Below are 20,691 nucleotides of genomic sequence, written 5' to 3'. Positions count from 1 at the left end.
ATTGCGTTCCAACCTGGGCGCCAGCGTAAAGTATCATTCATCATCAATACGGACTTTGTAGTCTCAAGTCTTGAAAATAGTATAGATCAATGATAATCATTTTCTATGTCGATTATATTGAGAAACATTAAATACTGCAAATGTTACATATTATCATCAGTGTACGTGTTAATACATGATTACAGCATGGATATCAAACCATGCAATGTTTTTAGAGGGATAAATAAGTGTATCCCAATGACGATATTCTAAGCTAGCTTATATTAACTCTTTTTAGGTAAACCTCTCAATACAATGTAAGTTAGTAAGTTCATACAATGTAAGTTGGTAAGTTAATACAATGTAAGTTGGTAAGTTAATACCATGTAATTTAGTGAGTTAATACAATGTAAGTTAATAAAATGTAAGTTAGTAAATTAATACAATGTAAGTTAGTAAGTTAATACGATGTAAATGAGTAAGTTAATACCATGTAAATGAGTAAGTCAATACGATGTAAGTTAGTAAGTTAATACGATGTAAGTTAGTAAGTTAATACGATGTAAGTTAGTAAGTTAATACGATGTAAGTTAGTAAGTTAAAACGATGTAAGTTAGTAAGTTAATACAATGTAAGTTAATAAAATGCAAGTTAGTAAATTAATACAATGTAAGTTAGTAAGTTAATACGATGTAAGTTAATAAAATGCAAGTTAGTAAATTAATACAATGTAAGTTAGTAAGTTAATACGATGTAAATGAGTAAGTTAATACCATGTAAATTAGTAAGTCAATACGATGTAAGTTAGTATGTTAATACGATGTAAGTTAGTAAGTTAATACTATGTAAGTTTGTAAGTCAATATGATGTAAATTAGTAAGTCAATACGATGTAAGTTAGTAAGTCAATACGATGTAAGTTAGTAAGTCAATATGATGTAAGTTAGTAAGTCAATACGATGTAAGTTAGTAAGTTAATACGATGTAAGTTAGTAAGTTAAAACGATGTAAGTTAGTAAGTTAATACGATGTAAGTTAGTAAGTTAATACAATGTAAGTTAGTAAGTTAATACGATGTAAGTTAATACAAAATGCAAGTTAGTAAATTAATACAATGTAAGTTAGTAAGTTAATACGATGTAAATGAGTAAGTTAATACCATGTAAATTAGTAAGTCAATACGATGTAAGTTAGTATGTTAATACGATGTAAGTTAGTAAGTTAATACTATGTAAGTTTGTAAGTCAATATGATGTAAATTAGTAAGTCAATACGATGTAAGTTAGTAAGTCAATACGATGTAAGTTAGTAAGTCAATATGATGTAAGTTAGTAAGTTAATACGATGTAAGTTAGTAAGTTAAAACGATGTAAGTTAGTAAGTTAATACAATGTAAGTTAGTAAGTTAATACGATGTAAGTTAATAAAATGTAAGTTAGTAAATTAATACAATGTAAGTTACTAAGTTAATACGATGTAAGTTAATAAAATGTAAGTTAGTAAATTAATACAATGTAAGTTAGTAAGTTAATACCATGTAAATGAGTAATTTAATACCATGTAAATTAGTAAGTCAATACGATGTAAGTTAGTATGTTAATACGATGTAAGTTAGTAAGTTAATACTATGTAAGTTAGTAAGTCAATATGATGTAAATTAGTAAGTCAATACGATGTAAGTTAGTAAGTCAATACGATGTAAGTTAGTAAGTCAATACGATGTAAGTTAGTAAGTTAATATGATGTAAGTATGTAAGTAATACGATGTAAGTTAGTAAGTTAATATGATGTAAGTACGTAAGTAATACGATGTAAGTTAGTAAATTAATACAATGTAAGTTAGTAAGTTAATACGATGTAAGTTAGTATGTTAATACGATGTAAGTTAGTAAGTTAATACGATGTAAGTTAGTAAGTTAATGCTACGTAAGTTGGTAAGTTAATACCATGTAATTTAGTGAGTTAATATGATGTAAGTTAGTAAGTTAAAACAATGTAAGTTAGTAAGTCAATACGATGTAAGTTAATAAGTCAATATGATGTAAATTAGTAAGTCAATACGATGTAAGTTAGTAAGTCAATACGATTTCAGTTAGTAAGTTAACACGATGTAAGTTAGTAAGTTAATACGACGTAATTTAGTGAGTTAATACGATGTAATTTAGCGAGTTAATATTATGTAAGTTAGTAAGTTAATATAATGTAAGTTAGTAAATTAATACAATGTAAGTTAGTAAGTTAATACGATGTAAGTTCGTAAGTCAATACGGTGTAAGTTGGTAAGTTAATACGATGTAATTTAGTGAGTTAATATCATGTAAGTAAGTAAGTAATACGATGTAAGTTAGTAAGTTAATACAATGTAAGCTAGTAAGTTAATGCAGTTTTTGTGTGTTTTTTAATTACTGTATGAAGGAAATGATTTGTTTGTAGTTGAAGTCTCCACAAAGAAAACATCCAATCGTACGAGAACCCAACCGGTGCAGAAAGAGAATGAATGAAATGCAGAAGCCATCTGAGGCGGAGATGCATTAAACCTTTCCCATTAGGAGAAGTAATGGATTAAAGGCTGCTGTGTCTCTGCAGTTTGCCAGTCAATGTTCTTTCGCTCTCCTCCAATCCAAGTGCCTTTTCCTCCTCAGTTCCCTTCCTGCTGAAAGAAGTTGATTTGCCGTCAATTGTCATCTTGGCTGGTGCCATTAATGCACGCCCACAAAAGGATGACACATCGCATTATCACCTCACTCCCTTTCAAATTAGAGATGAGCTATGCCTCGGCGCAGCTTGTGACTGGCTAACACTATCAGCTATTTGTAGGGATTGTTCACTAATACACGGTATCTAAAGATTTCATCAGGCATTTCGTGATGGAAATAAACCCCTGCCCACAGGGAAATTGGACTGATTAATGGAAATATGTGTTGCAGGGGGAGTCGATATGTTCAGCACACACTAGAATGTGGATGAGCAGAGCTGTCTGTCACAATCCAGACGGGAATAACTCGCCACAATAGTCATACCGCAACACCGTTATAGTACCGATATTGCTCTTTTTCTTGCCAGGTACTCTTCTTCCCTCGATATAAACATGTTAGCATCATTGAAAAATTCTAGGAGGTCACTCCGGGGTGTACCCAGCCTCTCGCCCTAATCTCACCACCCCCCCTGTGTCTCTGAATAGGATAAGCGATAGAAAATTAATGGGTGGAGTCCTCACACATACTCACTTCATGGAGGGCTTTTGTTTTTAGGAAAACGGGATTTAAGAATCCACGCAAGCTGTAGGCCAACAAGCTTAGAAGGCTTCTGACAACCATTGACTATACGCTACAATTCTTTCGTATTATGACGTTTCATGGTTACGTAAATACATCATTTCGGCCTACATCAACTAGTTCCTGCGTTCCAGAATACAGAGTGTGCTGGAAGAATAACCGTTGCGACAATCATTCAGGATAAATATTGTTCAGAAATGTTATGATACTGGGTTATGATATTTTAACATCAATCTTTTTCCTCTTATCCGAGTTCGGGTCAAACGGACAGCAGCCTAATTAGAGAAGCTCAGGCTTCCGTCTTCGGGCAAATCCTCTCGTCGGATCCCAAGGTGTTTCAGAGACATAGTTTCTCCAACGTTGCCCTGAAGACCTCCCTCAGGGAGGAATGCTGACCAGATGCCCGGATTCATTCTGTACCTGCCATGTCCTTTCGGTCACTAGTCAAAGTTCAAGACTATCGGTGAGGGTAGGGACTTTTTGTGGAATGGTAAATAGAGAGCTGAGCTCTTTTCTGTAGAGTCCACAGTTTTCTGTATGCTATATCTGTATTTGTTTATTCATTTTGCCGTTTTTTTTATGTTTCATTTCCAAAAAATCTTTAGTTTCCTTTCTAATACATCAATAAATTAAGTTAAGTTTGTCCGTTTACGTATTTCACAAGAGACTTCAACCACAGAAGATGGTCTCCAGGTTCTGGATCCTCCTTAGAGTCACAGCACACACTATGGTGCATTCAAGGACCAAAATCCCAGCGCTTGACCAAAAAAAAACCTTATCAGTAAAACGGACGGACGGACGGATGAATGGAAGAATGGATGGATAGATTTTTCCGGGCATTTTTCCAAGTCGAGTTGCAAGTCTTTGACTATACCGTTCTGTCAAGTCCAAAAAAAAGTCATCAGAATAGACCTCTGGTAAATAAAAAGATTGCTATTATTTTGCATTGGGGACTATACTTATTATGACTACTATTATTATCATTATTACTTACAGTATATAACCTTTTCATGTATTCATTGTTCTGCCGTGCAGGTAAATACTGGATAGTGCATGACATGTGAAAAAAGTGGTATTTTTTTTTGTTATGTTTGTTGCATAAAATGTTTCGGTTGATAGTGAAGATACCCACTGAGCACATATGGAATGATGAATTCATCACACCTTGATAAAGTACACCAGAGACAAACATTTCAAACATTTAGCAAGCACGCCCTCTAGTGTACAAACAGTAAAAGTAGTCATAACTAGTAATAATAATGATACAAGTAGAGCAATAGAAGAAAGAATGAATCCACAAAAGCCCATCTGGCAATTCAGACAAGCCAACTGGTGTTAAAGTAGAAGGATAAGACATCTGGGAGGTGCATCGCCTCCAAATCCCCTTCGTCAAGCTTCTCTCCTTGGAGTTGATCTGCTTTATTGCAGATCCGGATGGAACTCGATTTCTGACTCAGATGTAAACTTTCACCCATTAACCTCAAACACACACACACAAGTTACATTTCCAAACAGGCTTAGATTTGGTAAGGCGGGGGTCTTCAAACAGCTATGGGCCACAAACTTTGGCAAACAAACGCCTATACCAGCTGACGGGGGGGTTTCCATGCTTGTGGTTGTTGCTGAAAATGCTTGCAATAAATCCATTTTGCACTGTGAAGTGTATAATGAGATTACACAGAAGCCATGTGCAAAGAACAAAACAGAGCCAGATTACGTCGGCGTCGAGCTGCTGAGATAAAAGAAATAGAGGTCGGTCGAAAAAAGATTGAGGTTTTGACCTTTCAGGGGTTCAGTATTGATGTCTTATATACTTATCTTGTTAATTGCCAGTTTCATTTAACAATTAATGCTGGCCAAAGATGAATGAATACGATTGGGAAACTGGAAAAAATGAAGAAAAATGGTCAGCGTCTCACCACCACTTTGGAGACATTACGACGTGTAATCTCAATAATAAAAATAATAATAAAATAATATTAAATTATTAGAATATGAAGTTTTAAAAAATAATAAAAGAAAATAATAAAAGAAAATAATAATAAAATAATATTAATAATATATTATAATTTTTACTATAATATAATAATAATATATTATATATAATAATCATAATATTATTATAATATAAGAATAATATTTAGTATTATTATTATTATGTGATAATAATATAATAATAATATAATGATAATATTTATTATTATCATTATTATTATTATTATTGTTGTTGTTGTTATTATTATTGTTATTATTATCATAAAACTAACTGAGTGACCACTTGGATGAGTCTGCACTCTTGGAGTAATTTTGTTTTGCCACTCCTGGGAAGGTTCACCATTTGTGGATAATGGCTCTCATTGTGGTTTGCTAGAGTCCCAAAGCTTTAGAAATGGCTTTATAACTTTTTCCAGACTTGCTAGATTTCAGTTAATCTCAGTTAAATTGTGTTTTAACAGGGGGGGTCACTTTTTCCACACAGGGCCATGTAGGTTTGGATTTTTACCCCCTCCCTTAATAAAAAAATATCATTAAAAAACGTATTTTGTGTTCAGTTGTGAACGAATGAATGAATATATGGGAAACACTTTAATGTGTGTGTGTTGCTGGGATTCATCACTGACGTCTGTTTCCTGCGATTGGGTGGGGGGACTGAATCTTCCTTTTAATAGACATACACACTCCACATTGTTTAAGACGATTCCTTGATTGTTTTCTCCAAAACAAGACATTTTGTTACGATACGGGAGTTAGCCCCCGTGACAGTTCATTTAGAGTCCTTTCCTGCCTTACTTCCTGGTTCATGCCCTTATTTTGTATTCACTTCCTGTTTTCCTTTGCTTTGCATTCACCCCCTCGCACCTGTTTCTCATTTCAGTCATGTTTATTTAGTTCAGGTGCGTGTCCCCCTTTTTTGCTGCATTGATCAGCTATTAAATACATTTTAACCTGAATTTGGGTCCTCATATCTGCATCCTGGGGGTCGCTACACTACACAACCATGCCAAAACGTGACACATTTGTTTATAATTTACTGCATAATTCATATTGTGAAGTTATATGTTTTTTTCCACAGATTAAATAAACTAATTAGACAACCACAGTCACCTGGTGGTCTAATTGAAACAACTAATCCAAGAAGAACTACAATGTTTGGAGGTGATTTATTTAGCGAGCTTTGCCTGACCTCTGGTGTTCACCACTGGTAATTGCAGCAACACATTGCAAGAGCATGTCTGTGTGTTGCTTATATTATGAGAACATAATGCAAGAAAATAATAATAACTTTTTCAAAATTAGAATTTTTCCATTTACTTATGTCCATTGACTTACTTTTGTCACATTCATTTAAGTAACTACTGTTTGCACAAAATAAGCTGGCCTTAGAGTGTCATGGTATGGGGTGCATGAGTGCTGCTGACACTGGGAAGCATGAATGCCAACATGTATTATAACTAAGGATATCAGCTGTATACAACATATGTGTTTCTTCCACCACAGGAGATATGTCATGTTACACATATCGGTATCGGTAATTGAGAGTTGGACAATATCGGACGTCCGTAATAATACCGAAGCGAAGCAGCGCACGATGCCCTTCCTTGGTTAATTGGGCCACAGGGCAGTATTCCAGGCACACACTGGTTGATCAACAATCTCTTTATTGTAAAAACAAAAGAGGCCATTGTCCACGCATCCTTCCTCCTCCTGCTCCCACACACGGCCATGACTCAGTTTGGTACGTTCACAGACACTTGGAAATCACAAAACTCTTTAAACACTACAGTACACATATCCTGATCCTCTGAAAGCAACAGTAACAGCAACATAAGCAGTGGCGTGGTATTATGATTATTGAGATGGAAAGGTTGTTTTTTTTATTACAGTTTCATTTCATGCTTGTATTTAGTGTTTTATTGCTGTTTTTTTTACAGTGTGAGGGACTAGGCCTAAACCAAAACTAGACTTAAATCACAATCCAGGAAAGGAACTCGTATGTACAATTACTGTATGTACCAAACGGGTACTTTACAGCTCTCTAGCGGTGCTTTTTATAACTGCAGCCATTAACCACAACCCGTCATTATTTTAATATAAAAGACATTTTCTCATTGGAGACCACGTGATTTATGCTTGTTATTGAAAGGGCACACTGATCCATAATAGTAGAAACCAGCTATTTGGTATCATTATTTGTAGTCATATTAATTGTGCATTGATTTACATTTTAATCATTTGAATAGCTAAATACAATAACTAATTCTAATGTAATCATATTGAAGGTGCATACATATTATCAAATTTGTCACATTTTTTAAAAAAATATTACAATATATTACATGTTAAATGCAAAATGATCTTGAAAAATGTCCAATTAAAAATCATTAAAAATACTATCGTTATGTGAATTATTTACCGCACTGGTACTGAAATGACTTGAATTAACTTTGGTATCAGATCGACATCAAAATGTGCAGTATCACCCACCTCCAAATGCACTGATTGCCCAATGAGTCCAAGTGCTTGTCGCTCGGGTCCCAGACTCCAACAAAGCTAACTGAAACACAAAGAAAACGGCACCAGTAAACCGGGACAGGAAATATCACAATAAAAGCCCAGCAGAGAATACATTAACTGTGTTGCTGAACATTGGGGCCGCATTGTGGTCTTAACGGTTAGCAGTCTGGAGCTCGAAGGTTTGAATCTCCGTGTGGCGTTTGCACGTTTCGTATACTAAATTACCAACACGTTAGAACTGTTGTTTGTGTATATGTGCTCAAATAACGACAACAAGTTATACCGTTATACCTCATATCCGACAATATGCGTTTTACTTTAAAAAGTAAAACCGGGGGCGCGTCTATGTATTAAAGCTAGCTTATTTGCAGCGCCGCTATCTATAAGCTAATAGTTGAAGGAGGGAGTTTGTAGTGTTGGTGGATTCTCTCGCTTCTCTCCGGTGAGGGAGAGGACGTGGGATTTGAGAGGAGGGGAGGAAAAAAAAACACTTTTCAGATATTTTTCAAAGAAGACATAATAACAAGACAAACAGATCGATAAACATGACAAATCCATTGTACTGGACTATACTGGTCGGGATGGCGGTCCTGATGCTGGAGCAAGGTAGGTAACAATTTGTCATCCTTCTGTGAATGAGTTTGGATGCTTGGTGCTTGGTCGGTGGATGGTGCTGTCAATCAAGTGGAGTTTGTATGCGGGAGATGTTTGCGCCTTCATTTGACATCAAATCACACCATCTAAGCTGAAGCTTAAAGAGATTAGTGGCCCGACTCTCTCAAGTGTCCGACTGGCTGCTTTGAATGTATTTTTACACCACTTCTATTAGGCTGGGTTCCAGTTCTGCTTATCTTCTATGAAAGTTCACGGTGCTTCTTTTGCCGTGGCTGTTTTGTGTCCTCTCATCTGGGTGGGGAGGAAAATATATGCGCTTGTGATTTTTTTTTTTTGGCAGAAGACCTCCAGGCATGTTTTCTCATATGCACCCTGTAGCTGCTTATTCATCAGTATTTTACTTGCTTTTGACGTTGAATAAATGTCCTAGGATTGTGATGCACATACAAACATGTATACTTTGTATTGATTCTACACAAAAGCCTGCTTTTCTGTAAAGTTGATTAAGTATTAGCTCCTAATCCACAATGACTTGGTGGTGGAGGTCGTTGGACTTAAACCATATATTCTTTGAACAGACTAGATTAGAGGATTTTGCTGCACTTCAGAATTTCTGAGCTTCTATGGCACTGCTGGCAAACGTTTGTCATTTTAGAGTGAAGACGATGCTAAGAACGGCTGATTTCTCTACAAAAGGTTGAAAGGAATGCAGTTTAATCCTCTGTAGTATCAAGATTAACCCCAATGTAAACATATATTATAGGCAGAAGGCGTTCTCTTTAACTTATCTGTAGGCTTGGGTATCTTTCACACTGACACCGGTGCAAAATCTCCATTACTGTACTGTCACCAGAGTCTATTTATCCGGGTAAAATAACTCTTGGCAATGTACATGGTGTGTGTTTCCATTAGGCGTGTTGTTTCCCAAAGGACTGTAACCTACTTGTGGTGCTGGGTTGACATGGGTGTATGACGCTGTCGTCCAATTTGTTGAATTGGCCAAAAAAACATTGCAGCAAAGTGCAAAACATGTCATGCACAAGTTTGTCGTGTCAGCACAGAACCAGGGAAGTTTAATACGACCAACCTCATAGCGCAGTCGAAGCGGCATCACATGGGAAACTACCACGGGACGACAATAAGTCATTAGCTGTAACAGAAAAGACACTTGTCTTTCTCTTTTCTGTGCATTTTTATTTTTAATATGTATAAATAGCTCAAAAGAGGCAGCTAAGAATGCAAACGAATGCCAAAACAGCAGAGTGCAAAACGTGTCATGCACAAGTTTCTCGTGTCGGCACAGAACCGGGGAAGTTTAATATGACCAACCTCATAGCGCAGTCGAAGCGGCATCACACGGGAAACTACCATAGGACGACAATAAGTCATTAGCTGTAACAGAAAAGACACTTGTATTTCTTTTTTCTGTGCATTTTTCATTTTTAATATATATAAAAAGCTCAAAAGAGGCAGCTAAGAATGCATATAACATGTTCCCCTTATAAAGCCTTCTGAAAAAGATGCCAAAACAGCAGAGTGCAAAACGTGTCATGCACAAGTTTCTCGTGTCGGCACAGAACCGGGGAAGTTTAATACGACCAACCTCATAGTGCAGTCGAAGCGACATCACACAGGAAACTCGTGTTGGACGACAATAGGTTATTAGCTGTAACAGAAAAGACACTTGTCTTTCTCTTTTCTGTCCATTTTTTTATTTTTAATATATATAAAAAGCTCAAAAGAGGCAGCTAAGAATGCATATAACATGTTCCCCTTATAAAGCTTTCTGAAAAAGATGCCAAAACAGCAGAGTGCAAAACGTGTCATGCACAAGTTTCTCGCATCATCACATGGGAAACTCGCATTGGACGACAATAAGTCATTATCCTCCTATAAAGCCTCTAAAAAAATGCCAAAACCGCCCCTTTCACATCATGTGACCTGCATTGTTATTGTTATTGTAGGCGCTAACGGCGAAGAACTACTTTACTGGCGTAGTGACATCTCACCACACCACACCACACACTCACTCACTCATAGTGCCCCACAATTCCACTACCGAAAGGTAACGCTAAATATTCTCCTTCAGGATTTTTTGGTCGACAGCAGAATTCATACAAAGCAGCAAAACAACCCCAGACCATCACACTACCACCACCATATTTTACCGTTGGTATGATGTTCTTTCAAATTGTGTCCCGTCAAATCACAGAAAACTGGTTGCATATTTATCATATGTTTATGGTAATGGTGTAATTTAATTTGAACATGCATCAGTTCACAGTTGAACATGTCCAAAAGGAGTAAATCCTACCCCTCCCTCTGGTACTTTTACAGTCAGTAACTGTTACATTTGTTCACTTCCTGCCTTTCTGATATAATATTTTAAAATGACTTTTTATTAAAAAACATTTTTTTTGGTAATTTTTGTCACATGCCGAAGTACTAGGTGACCATACAATGACATAACGGGTACCATAGTAACCGTCAATATAGTGATATATATATATATATATATATATATATATATATATATAGCACATCATGACTGGTTCAAGACTCATCGCAAACATCAACTGCTTGTATTGTTTCTTGAATTGGCTCATCGTTGTGCATTGTTTGAGGTCCTTACTCAATCTTTTCCATGGTTTGATTCCCCATACTGAAATGCTATGGCTTTTTAACGTAGTCCTAGCATATAAGTGTTTCAAAGTTAGTTCTTCCCTCAGATCATAAATCATCATTTAAATTTATTTGATGATCATAAGCATTCAAGTCTGACAAATGGAATCTTTTTCACACCACTACTGCCTTTCCCCCCCCCCAAATTCTAAATATAGGTAATGTAAACTGGTAGGAAAAAACATGTAATCTTGAGCCAGTTGCAATCAGTCCCGTTTGAATGGAAGTATGTACCGAGTTGTGATGATAGCATACCGTTACACCCTCAATAACAGTGTGTGCTTGCAGTGTTGACTATAGTCATAGGTTAAAATACAGAAGAATATATTTATAAAAGTCAATATATGCATAATGCATAAAATGCATGCAATGTTAACAGTTTTTTTTTCAAGGTCAAGGTGTTTTTCTTTTTTTTATAGTAGATGCTTGACTGACAGCAGTGCCTTATTATTGTTATTTTTCCAATTCATCATAACACTCTAGCACTGTAAGCGTTTATTTTTTTATTTTTAAAGTCACTTCATTCAGCTCTGGCAGCCCTAATTAAAACATGTTAATGCGACCGCGCCTCCACATGCGAACTGGGGGAAAAAAAAATGAGTTAATGTGCTGCAATGTAGAGACAAATGGCATGCTGTTTTGTAAATCATAATAAGTATAGAGTTGTTTTTATGATCTCAACCTTCTTGGGAGCTTGTGGTGGATGCCCCTATAATTTAATGGCAGGGGAAACAATGCTGTTAGCAAGGTTCACTGCATTGCTAAAGACGCTTGACTTAACTTACTTAACTCCATAGGGGGCACAGATACAGATTTGCTGGATTTGTTTCTGTAATGAGCAGATGTTATTCATTTCAAGTCATTTAACTTTTTTGCAACTTTTCTACCCAATCAGCTCAGCTGTTTGAAACTAAACATACCACATCTAATACCATGTTGGTTATAATAAAATCTTTCATTATATTTTTTTGCTGAATCACAATATCGGGAAACAAAACCTGCCATTAGATTATTTTCCTCGAGCTGTTCAGCCCTAATGGATAGGGGGTTGGTGTGAACTGACCGCTTTTTGTTGAAGATTTTGAGATCATGGTTGATGGGTAGAATGTGTTGTCTGCTTATCACAGAGCTACAGATGGTCATTAGGGGGTCTGGTGGTAAAAGAGGCACAAGAGTTTCTGTGAAAAATGTCTCTGGCTGTGTAGGCCGTAAACAACCTTGCAGCACAAAGCACAAACAGACGCAATCGCATGGCTGGCAAGAATGCAAAGTTAGATATTAGTTAGTATATAGTTGACTCTGTATAGCGAGTTAGACTTTTGATTTATATTTTGGACACCCAATACTGCTGCTAGCTTAGCTGATAATTTTGGATCGACATTTGCAATAAAATGTTAATTTTTTTTGTTAACTTTTAATTATGAAATCAAATAACAAAAGTAATATGTTTGCTTGTAGCGGCTCATCATGTAGAACAGGGGTGGGCAAACTACGGCCCAGGGGGCCACATGCGCCCAGCAAGCGTTTAAATCCGGCCCGCCAGTTGCTTTCTAGGTGTTTCAACTTTTAACATACAACAGCTGGCAACATACACTACCGCTTAAAAGTTTGGGACAACTAGGAATTTTTTTTTGGCCAGATATGGCTTTTTCTTGGCATGAAGTCCAGCATCCTGAATTCGCCGCTTCACTGTTGATACTGAAACTGGTGTTTTTTGACGGGTACTATTTAGTGCAGCTGCCAGGTGACGGACGACCTGTGAGGCGTCTTTGTCTTAAACTACACACTTTTTTTCTGTCCTTGTTAGACCAAGTTTGTGCTACTCTCTGAAGGGAGTAGTTACAAATATCAATATCAAATATCATAAAAAACATTTCACAACGAACCCTGCAAAAAGACACTATAACTGTAACAGTCCGCCTCTTTTGCAGCCCACCACCGCAGCTAAAAAAAAATATCCTAAGGAAAACCCTACCATCACTTCATAAAAAAGAAATACATATCATTCTAACATTGGCTAGAGTGATTACAAAATCCAGCCAATCTTATTTACCCAGGTCTTGAAAAATAATTGAAAAAGCAGTTGCTATAAAAGAAAAAAAGAAAAAGAAAAAAATAAGTCCTTTTCCTGACTCCCCTGTAAGCTCGACCATGCAGATAATTGATTTTACTTTGTGAGAGTTAATCTACGTTGCCACACTTTGGGGGTGGCAAAACCTGTGAGTGATCCTATGGTGTTCGAATCTCTCAAGCAACTCTTTCAAGCGATATCAGATCGAGGAGCTGGAGTCAACATTACCTAACCTCTGACCTGAAGCTGGCTTGTTTCTCTGAATAAAAGTAAATATATAAAAGAAATAGTGATTGATATTGAAATCGCTTTATTTGGGTTTGTCTTTGACACAAAAAGCCCTTCCATACAAAACATTTTTTTAGTTCCAATCTGCCCACTAGTTTATTTGATGATCTTAGAGATTGTACAAAGTCACAATATTGTGTTTTTTTTTTTTTTTAATAATGCAGTATTTTATGTGGTTTTCATGAGTGTTAGCGTATTTGGGCTTAGGCAAGTCAAAGAAGGTAGTTCATTAACACCAAATCCCGAGCGTTCAGTGTGTTTTTAATCCTCTGTCTCTTCACCAAGCTGGGAATAGGCGATTAGGATTTCTCTTATGCTTTTTTTTTTTTTTTTAATATATCAGACCACACATACAAAACTTATGACATTTTATGAATTCGTGTCATACATTCAGGAACGTTGTAGTCTGCCAGGCAGGACAAGGTCTTCCTTCTCCTAAGGCATGCTATTAGTGATGCAGTACCAGTTTGCAATAAATTTGTATACTGATGTCACAGACTCTCACTAAGATGAAGTCAGGCTGACTTAGGGCGTATTCAAACTACCCCAGAGGTGTCCAATCTTTTTCCAGCGAAGTCCGTATATAGAAAAATCGAATTCTGGAGGGGGGGGGGGGGACTTTGATACATTTTGTACGTTAAAGATGCTAAAACCAATCCATGTAGGTCAGTCCATGCTTAGCTATCTGAACAAATTCTAAAGGTGACAAAACAAGTTAGTGTAATACCCGCCCCCTTTTTAAAAACTGTTTCTGCACCCATGCCACAAAAAAAATCACAGTTTTACATTCAAATAACAATACCACAAACATATAACAGAGAATGACATTTTGTTGGAAAGTTAAAAATAACACAAAATAAACACATCATTCTGCCGCAACCACAATTTACAATCAAACTAAATATCAGCGTTCTAGAACTAATAAACATATTACTTGCCGTTTTGTTGTTGGAACCACAAATGAGTGTTATGGACGTAAAAGGAGACATGCAGAAACACTGAGTCAAGTTATAAAACACTTTGACTTTATCAGGATGAATCAAAAGTTCTGGAACAGTGAAGTCAATTTCTTGTTTTTTTTGCCATAGACACAAATGAAAACATTTGGTTCCAGGTATTTACATCTGTATCAGATCAGTTTCAGAGTGGGTAAGATAGGTTTTGCCTGTGCAGACTGCATTTCGAAGTAAAAACAGCAAGAAAATCACAGAGCTATCTTATGCATATAGTAAATCCGAGAGCAAATGGAGAATGACTCAGAATCATTACGCAAACATTGGCCATAGCCAGAAAAATCATTTGGAATGTTCGTCAGAAGAAAGAAGCCACTGGTGTATTAAGTAACAGACTATGGAAAACATTATGAGAGACCCTAAAACAACTGTTGCCGTTCATAAATCGGTGATCAATTCTCTGACTGACAGTACACAGTAACGATCACAGTCATCTGTCTTTTCCAAGATGCTAACAAATCTGCATACTGTCTGAATGTTTATAGACAGTTGCCTGTACAAACATTAAAACCTGGAAATCTTCTAAGGTGCGTCCCATCAAGGAATGCATTTTTATGCACGAGCTCGAGTTGGGCTGAGGCTGTGACAATTTGACAAGGAAAATGACACCAGTGCAGCTCAGAATACTTGATAGACTGATAAATAAAGCATTCATTTGACTGTGTGTGTTTGTAGTGATTCATCATTTTTCAGCCTTGACTGAAAGGAGAGCACGTAACAAAAGAAGATTCACTCTTTGTTGCCCTTTTGATTCATGCAATCTTTGCCTCAGTGATTCGACATAGCAGGTAACATATTAAGATTAACCAAACCAATATATCTTTAATATCATGGATGACTTGTTCAGTCCCTGGCTGCTACAAGTTATTTACTGTTCAAGGGCAGTTGTAGGGTGGCATGCCTCAAGTAGTAGAGTGGTCGTCTCCCAACCTGATGGTTGCTGGTTCAATTTTCGGTGAAGTGCTAGTCACACCAGTGTATTAGCAACTGGGGAATGCACGCAAAGCAAGGCAAAATTGTGGCGTAATTTTTCAATATTAACCAAAAAACATGTTAACCGGGGCGGATGTTAACTGAGGTTCCGCTGTATATGATTACTTTTATAGGAAATGATTTTCAGTTGTGTTTATTGGACCGTTCAATAACAGTGAAGCAATGATGCAGAAATAGAGATACTGGATAAGTTAGAGGCGGGGAGGGTTAACCAGAAAACATGGTAACCAGGGCGGACGTTAACTGAGGTTCCACTGTGTATGATTACTTTTATCTGTTGTGTTTATTGGACCGTTCAATAACAGTGAAGCAATGATGCAGAAGTAGAGCTGCTGAGTGAGTTAAAGGAAAACAGGTATGGAGGTGCGGAAGGTTAACCAAAAAATATGCTAACCGGGGCGGATGTTAACTGAGGTTCCACTGTGTATGATTACTTTTATCAGTTGTGTTTATTGGACCGTTCAATAACAGTGAAGCAATGATGCAGAAATAGAGATGCTGGATGAGTTAAAGGAAAACAGGTATGGAGGTGCGGAAGGTTAACCAAAAAACATGCTAACCGGGGCGGACGTTAACTGAGGTTCCACTGTATATGATTACTTTTATCAGTTGTGTTTATTGGACCGTTCAATAACAGTGAAGCAATGATGAAGAAGTAGGGATGCTGGGTGAGTTAAAGGAAAACAGGTATGGAGGTGCGGAAGGTTAACCAAAAAATATGCTAACTGGGGCGGACGTTAACTGAGGTTCCACTGTGTATGATTACTTTTATCAGTTGTGTTTATTGGACCGTTCAATAACGGTGAAGCATTGATGCAGAAGTACAGATGCTGGATGAGTTAAAGGAAAACAGGTATGGAGGTGGTGAGATTTAACCAGAAAACATGCTAACCGGGGCAGACGTTAACTGAGGTTCCACTGTGCATGATTACTTTTATCTGTTGTGTTTATTGGACCGTTCAATAACAGTGAAGCAATGATGCAGAAATAGAGATGCTGGATGAGTTAAAGGAAAACAGGTATGGAGGCGGGGAGGGTTAATTTTGCACGACGCAAGTTGGGGACCAAAGAGGAAAATACATTTCTTTTTTATGCCGTTTTGCCTGGCTACTCACAATAGCTTGAAGTTGCTTTTGGGCTGGGTTCCAAAATGTGGCAAACACCATTCCTTTGAGTATATATATATTCCTGTCTTCTCTATCCCATAATAAACTTCACACACTGCCTCTATTAACTTATTTTAAAGTCTGTGTTTGCTGGCTTTTGCAATTAGGGGTTTATACCATCTTTTCATGCAGCTCTGGAGACTCATTTGCAGGTTTTGTTTCTTTATTAACCCTCGGTTAGTAAATTGTGTTTAAAAAGCTGACTGTTTGACAGAGAAAATAGTTTCATACCGATTAGAAATTTGGCATACACAAATAAAACAACTCAAAGCAGATGATGGAAAAGTGTATTTATTTTTATCTTTGGCTATGCTGAAGTAAATAAATAGACTTCAGCCTTCACCTCCCCTTAGGGCTCAGTGAATGTCCTTTTGCACCATTAATCAGTTTCCGTTGGTGACTTTCAGGTGCCCAATAGGGATTGAGTCTTAAACCAAATATTTTATGATCCAATGTCTGTGAATGCACCATCAAGTCAAGTCAAGTTTATCTATATACCTCTTAATCACAAAAGTCTCTCAAAGGGCTTTACAAGCTGGCAGCAATCTATGACATCCCCTGATTTGCACCCCCAACCAGGCAACTAAAAACCGCCATGTTTTTGGGTGTTGTTAGATATTTTAGAGGTTTATGTAGGGGAAAACAGTAGCAGGAAACAAAAATACTAAGGCACCTAAGAATCAAAAAGTATGAACAAAAAGGGATGACCAGGCACTAGGAAGACGAGAGACGAGTAGACGCAGATGTAATCATGTCACGTAACATACTGACACAGCAGTAAAATCCCACGTCCTCCTCCTATGGGTCCCTAAATACCCCAATGTAGACTACAGTTCATCATCCTTGAACATCCTTGAATATGGACTTGTTTTCTTTGTAGATCTGAACACACTGCATTTTCACCCAGTGGCCAATGTAGACTACAGTTCATCATCCTTGAACATCCTTGAATTTGGACTTGTTTTCTTTGTAGATCTGAACACACTGCATTTTCACCCAGTGACCAATGTACAGTATAGTTCATCATCCTTGAACATCCTTGAATGTGGACTTGTTTTCTTTGTAGATCTGAACACACTGCATTTTCACCCAGTGGCCAATTGTAGACTACAGTTCATCATCCTTGAACATCCTTGAATATGGACTTGTTTTCTTTGTAGTTCTGAACACACTGCATTTTCACCCAGTGACCAATGTACAGTATAGTTCATCATCCTTGAACATCCTTGAATATGGACTTGTTTTCTTTGTAGATCTGAACACACTGCATTTTCACCCAGTGGCCAATGTAGACTACAGTTCATCATCCTTGAACATCTTTGAATATGGACTTGTTTTCTTTGTAGATCTGAACACACTGCATTTTCATTAATTTTAATCAGACACATACAAATACAGTAAGTAACATAACCAGGCTGATCATTTGGCAGCCCAAACTGTAAGTAGTCAGTATAAATCAGTCTTGCCAGAGTTGCTTTTTCAACTGAAGTAAAAGTTTCCTGATAATTTCCACTTCTCCAAGCCTTTTTCAAACAGTGCACAGTCTCTAGAGGTTAAAACTTGTCATTGGCTCCACCATGCTGCCATTCTCAGCTGGAAAACTCAGTAAGAGACAATGCAGTTATTGACAGGCTGGTAGGAAAACAGACATCTGAAGGACTCTACTGCTTTCTGCTCAATGGTTGTCGCTTTTCTTATTTATTTAACTGTTGACCTTGTGGAAATAGCTAGTTGCTCCCCTGGATATCGGTGGTCTGTGTCACAGCAGGTTGCAACTCATTGGCTGAGAACACTCTCTCAAGAGGTACCACATAAGTGCTGCTGGAATAACACACACACACACACGTTTTTTGCTCAGAAACAAAGCAAACCACAAGAATGCATTTCATTTTTTTGTTAAATCCTGAAAAAGACCTTGCAGCCGAGTGCAAAACTTGCCATGCACAAAAAAGGTTGTGCATGAAGGAGTTTCAAAACACCATGGCTTCCTGAAACGTCCACCACTGTTTGACACATTTGTAAAGCATAAGAATGGCAGAAAGTCATTGGCTATAGCAGAAAAAATGCCAGCCCCTGTCAGTGGTGACCGATGTCAGGTTTCACTTATCAACTGTACTTCCAACACCATAGTACACCAACAAGAATTGCGAGAAAGAGACAACTGGAAGACTCACAAGATGCCACAATCAAAAAGCAGAATAAGAAACCTTCAAATCAGCCAAATCAGATTACTGTGGAATAACCATAAAATACACTGGGACAAAGCCAAGATCATCAAGGCTGAAATCAACAAAGATAGACAATGGATCAAGGAGGCAATTGAAATAAGCAAGCGGATGGAAAAAAAAATACTATATAAATTGAGATGATGGAACATATACCTGGGACTCTCTCCTCCAGACACCAGCAACTGGGTAGACCTCACCGGCCAACTGGGTAGACCATTCAAATTCGTCCAAGAAAATACATCTGATTAGCGCCACATCACGGTGGGTGGTTGATCCTTCTAAAAAAACACTGCAGTTGACAGTCGAAACATGTTCCCGCTCAACATTAATTCAATAAGAAGACAAAATGAACCTAATTGAACTAATAACATAGCTTATTAATTTTTTACACTTCATTCAAAGAAAAGGAAAGTCGTCACCATGGAAGTGAAAATGAGGAGACATGGCCATCAACATTATGAAGGATAAAGATTATTGAATGCGAGATGGGGAATGGATTCTATGAGCTGTTACAAGAAGAGGCCAAGAGGTTATACTTTGGTATTTGAAGTAATCTGGTTGTTCTTTTTCCCTTTTCTTTTATGGATTTGCTTTGACACCAAACATAATCCAGGAATGTTCTCTTTGTGTAGTGTTTGTATACACAAGGGCGCATCGATCACCGATTTTTAAAATACCTGACCTGCTTATTCCGATTTTGGATGATATAAATTTTTTGGACAGCATATACCTTCAGAGTGACAAACTTATTTTGTGGGCACATTAGTAGTTTTTTTGACATGAAGCTGTATGACACCTCCGTCAGCAGTGTAGTTCATCAACTGTGACTTTCCCCCGTGTTCTGTTTTTTGTGTTTAAGAAAGTAGTTCCGGCTAGTTGGTGGGGTTACTTAAGTAAAGCATTCTACTTCTCAAAACAATATGCGTTCAAAAGAGTAATAGGCTGCAATAATATAAGCCACGGTATTGAAAAACATATATCACATGATTTTTTTCACGAAAATCAGCTAATATTGATTAGTGTCTGATTGATCAGAGCATCCCGGATCCCAGCAAAGCATCACATAGAACACATATTGTCTATTTTATCGCAGATGTTCCGAAATGAACTCAAACCAAAATCAACCAAGAACCATAAATATTCTATTTGTCTATGGAAAGCCTTGAAGTAATATTTTTTAATATGTTTTACAATGATTTTTGCTGTTTTTAATAATCTTTTATGTGGCTTCAGTGACTCCTCAAGAATGCAATAAAAGGTTTATGAATGATATTATGGATAATAAAACCTTCTCTTCTAATAACAATTTTGTATCTCCACTTAAAGATTTTGACTTCTTAACAAAATTCGATTCCTAGTGTTTCTTTTGTATGTCAAAACAACTAATAAAAAACAATTATTACTTTAAAACGTGTACTTCTGCTCAGTCCATTTACATTTGGCTCATACGCAACATACATCTTTTAAATGATTTATTTCAACAAAGTAAATAAAATAATAATAATAATAATAATAAACACCACTGAGAAGAGGATGTGCCTGTCAGCATTATCAGTTAAATAAACAAAAGACGACCCAAACCAGCATGGTGCATCCAGCTGCCAGTTGGGAGGAGAGCAAGAGAAATGCTGGAAATTACGATTTTTATTTCTAGTTTGCATCCCTCCCAGGTGCTCCAAATCAGTTGATCTAGCCAAGAGCGGAGCTCCATCAGAACCTCAAACGGAGCATTCCATGCTACTGAATCAATCACAACTGCAGGCTTCATCAGTTCATATTGATGACTAAATAGAACAGCTCAGTGTCACGGAATTGTGCATTATTGTTTTTAGTTTCCGAGGATAAATACTTTGGATCCTGCACCATC

At 37.0% G+C, this 20,691-nt stretch overlaps 1 protein-coding gene across 1 annotated transcript in view; it reads left to right on the top strand.

Moving 5' to 3' along the window:
* The first annotated feature begins 7,953 nt into the window (after positions 1–7,953).
* The window catches only part of ntm (neurotrimin), a 129,390-nt gene continuing 116,652 nt past the window's right edge, over positions 7,954–20,691 (top strand). Inside the window, exon 1 of the mRNA XM_058087471.1 lies at positions 7,954–8,374. Coding sequence (XP_057943454.1) covers positions 8,314–8,374 — 61 coding nt within the window. The 5' untranslated portion in view covers positions 7,954–8,313. The remainder of the gene's footprint in view (positions 8,375–20,691) is intronic.

The sequence above is a fragment of the Doryrhamphus excisus genome, chromosome 11 (assembly GCF_030265055.1).
Source record: "Doryrhamphus excisus isolate RoL2022-K1 chromosome 11, RoL_Dexc_1.0, whole genome shotgun sequence".
NCBI classification, from domain to species: Eukaryota; Metazoa; Chordata; class Actinopteri; order Syngnathiformes; family Syngnathidae; genus Doryrhamphus; species Doryrhamphus excisus.
This window is presented reverse-complemented; position numbering and strand designations above follow the sequence as displayed.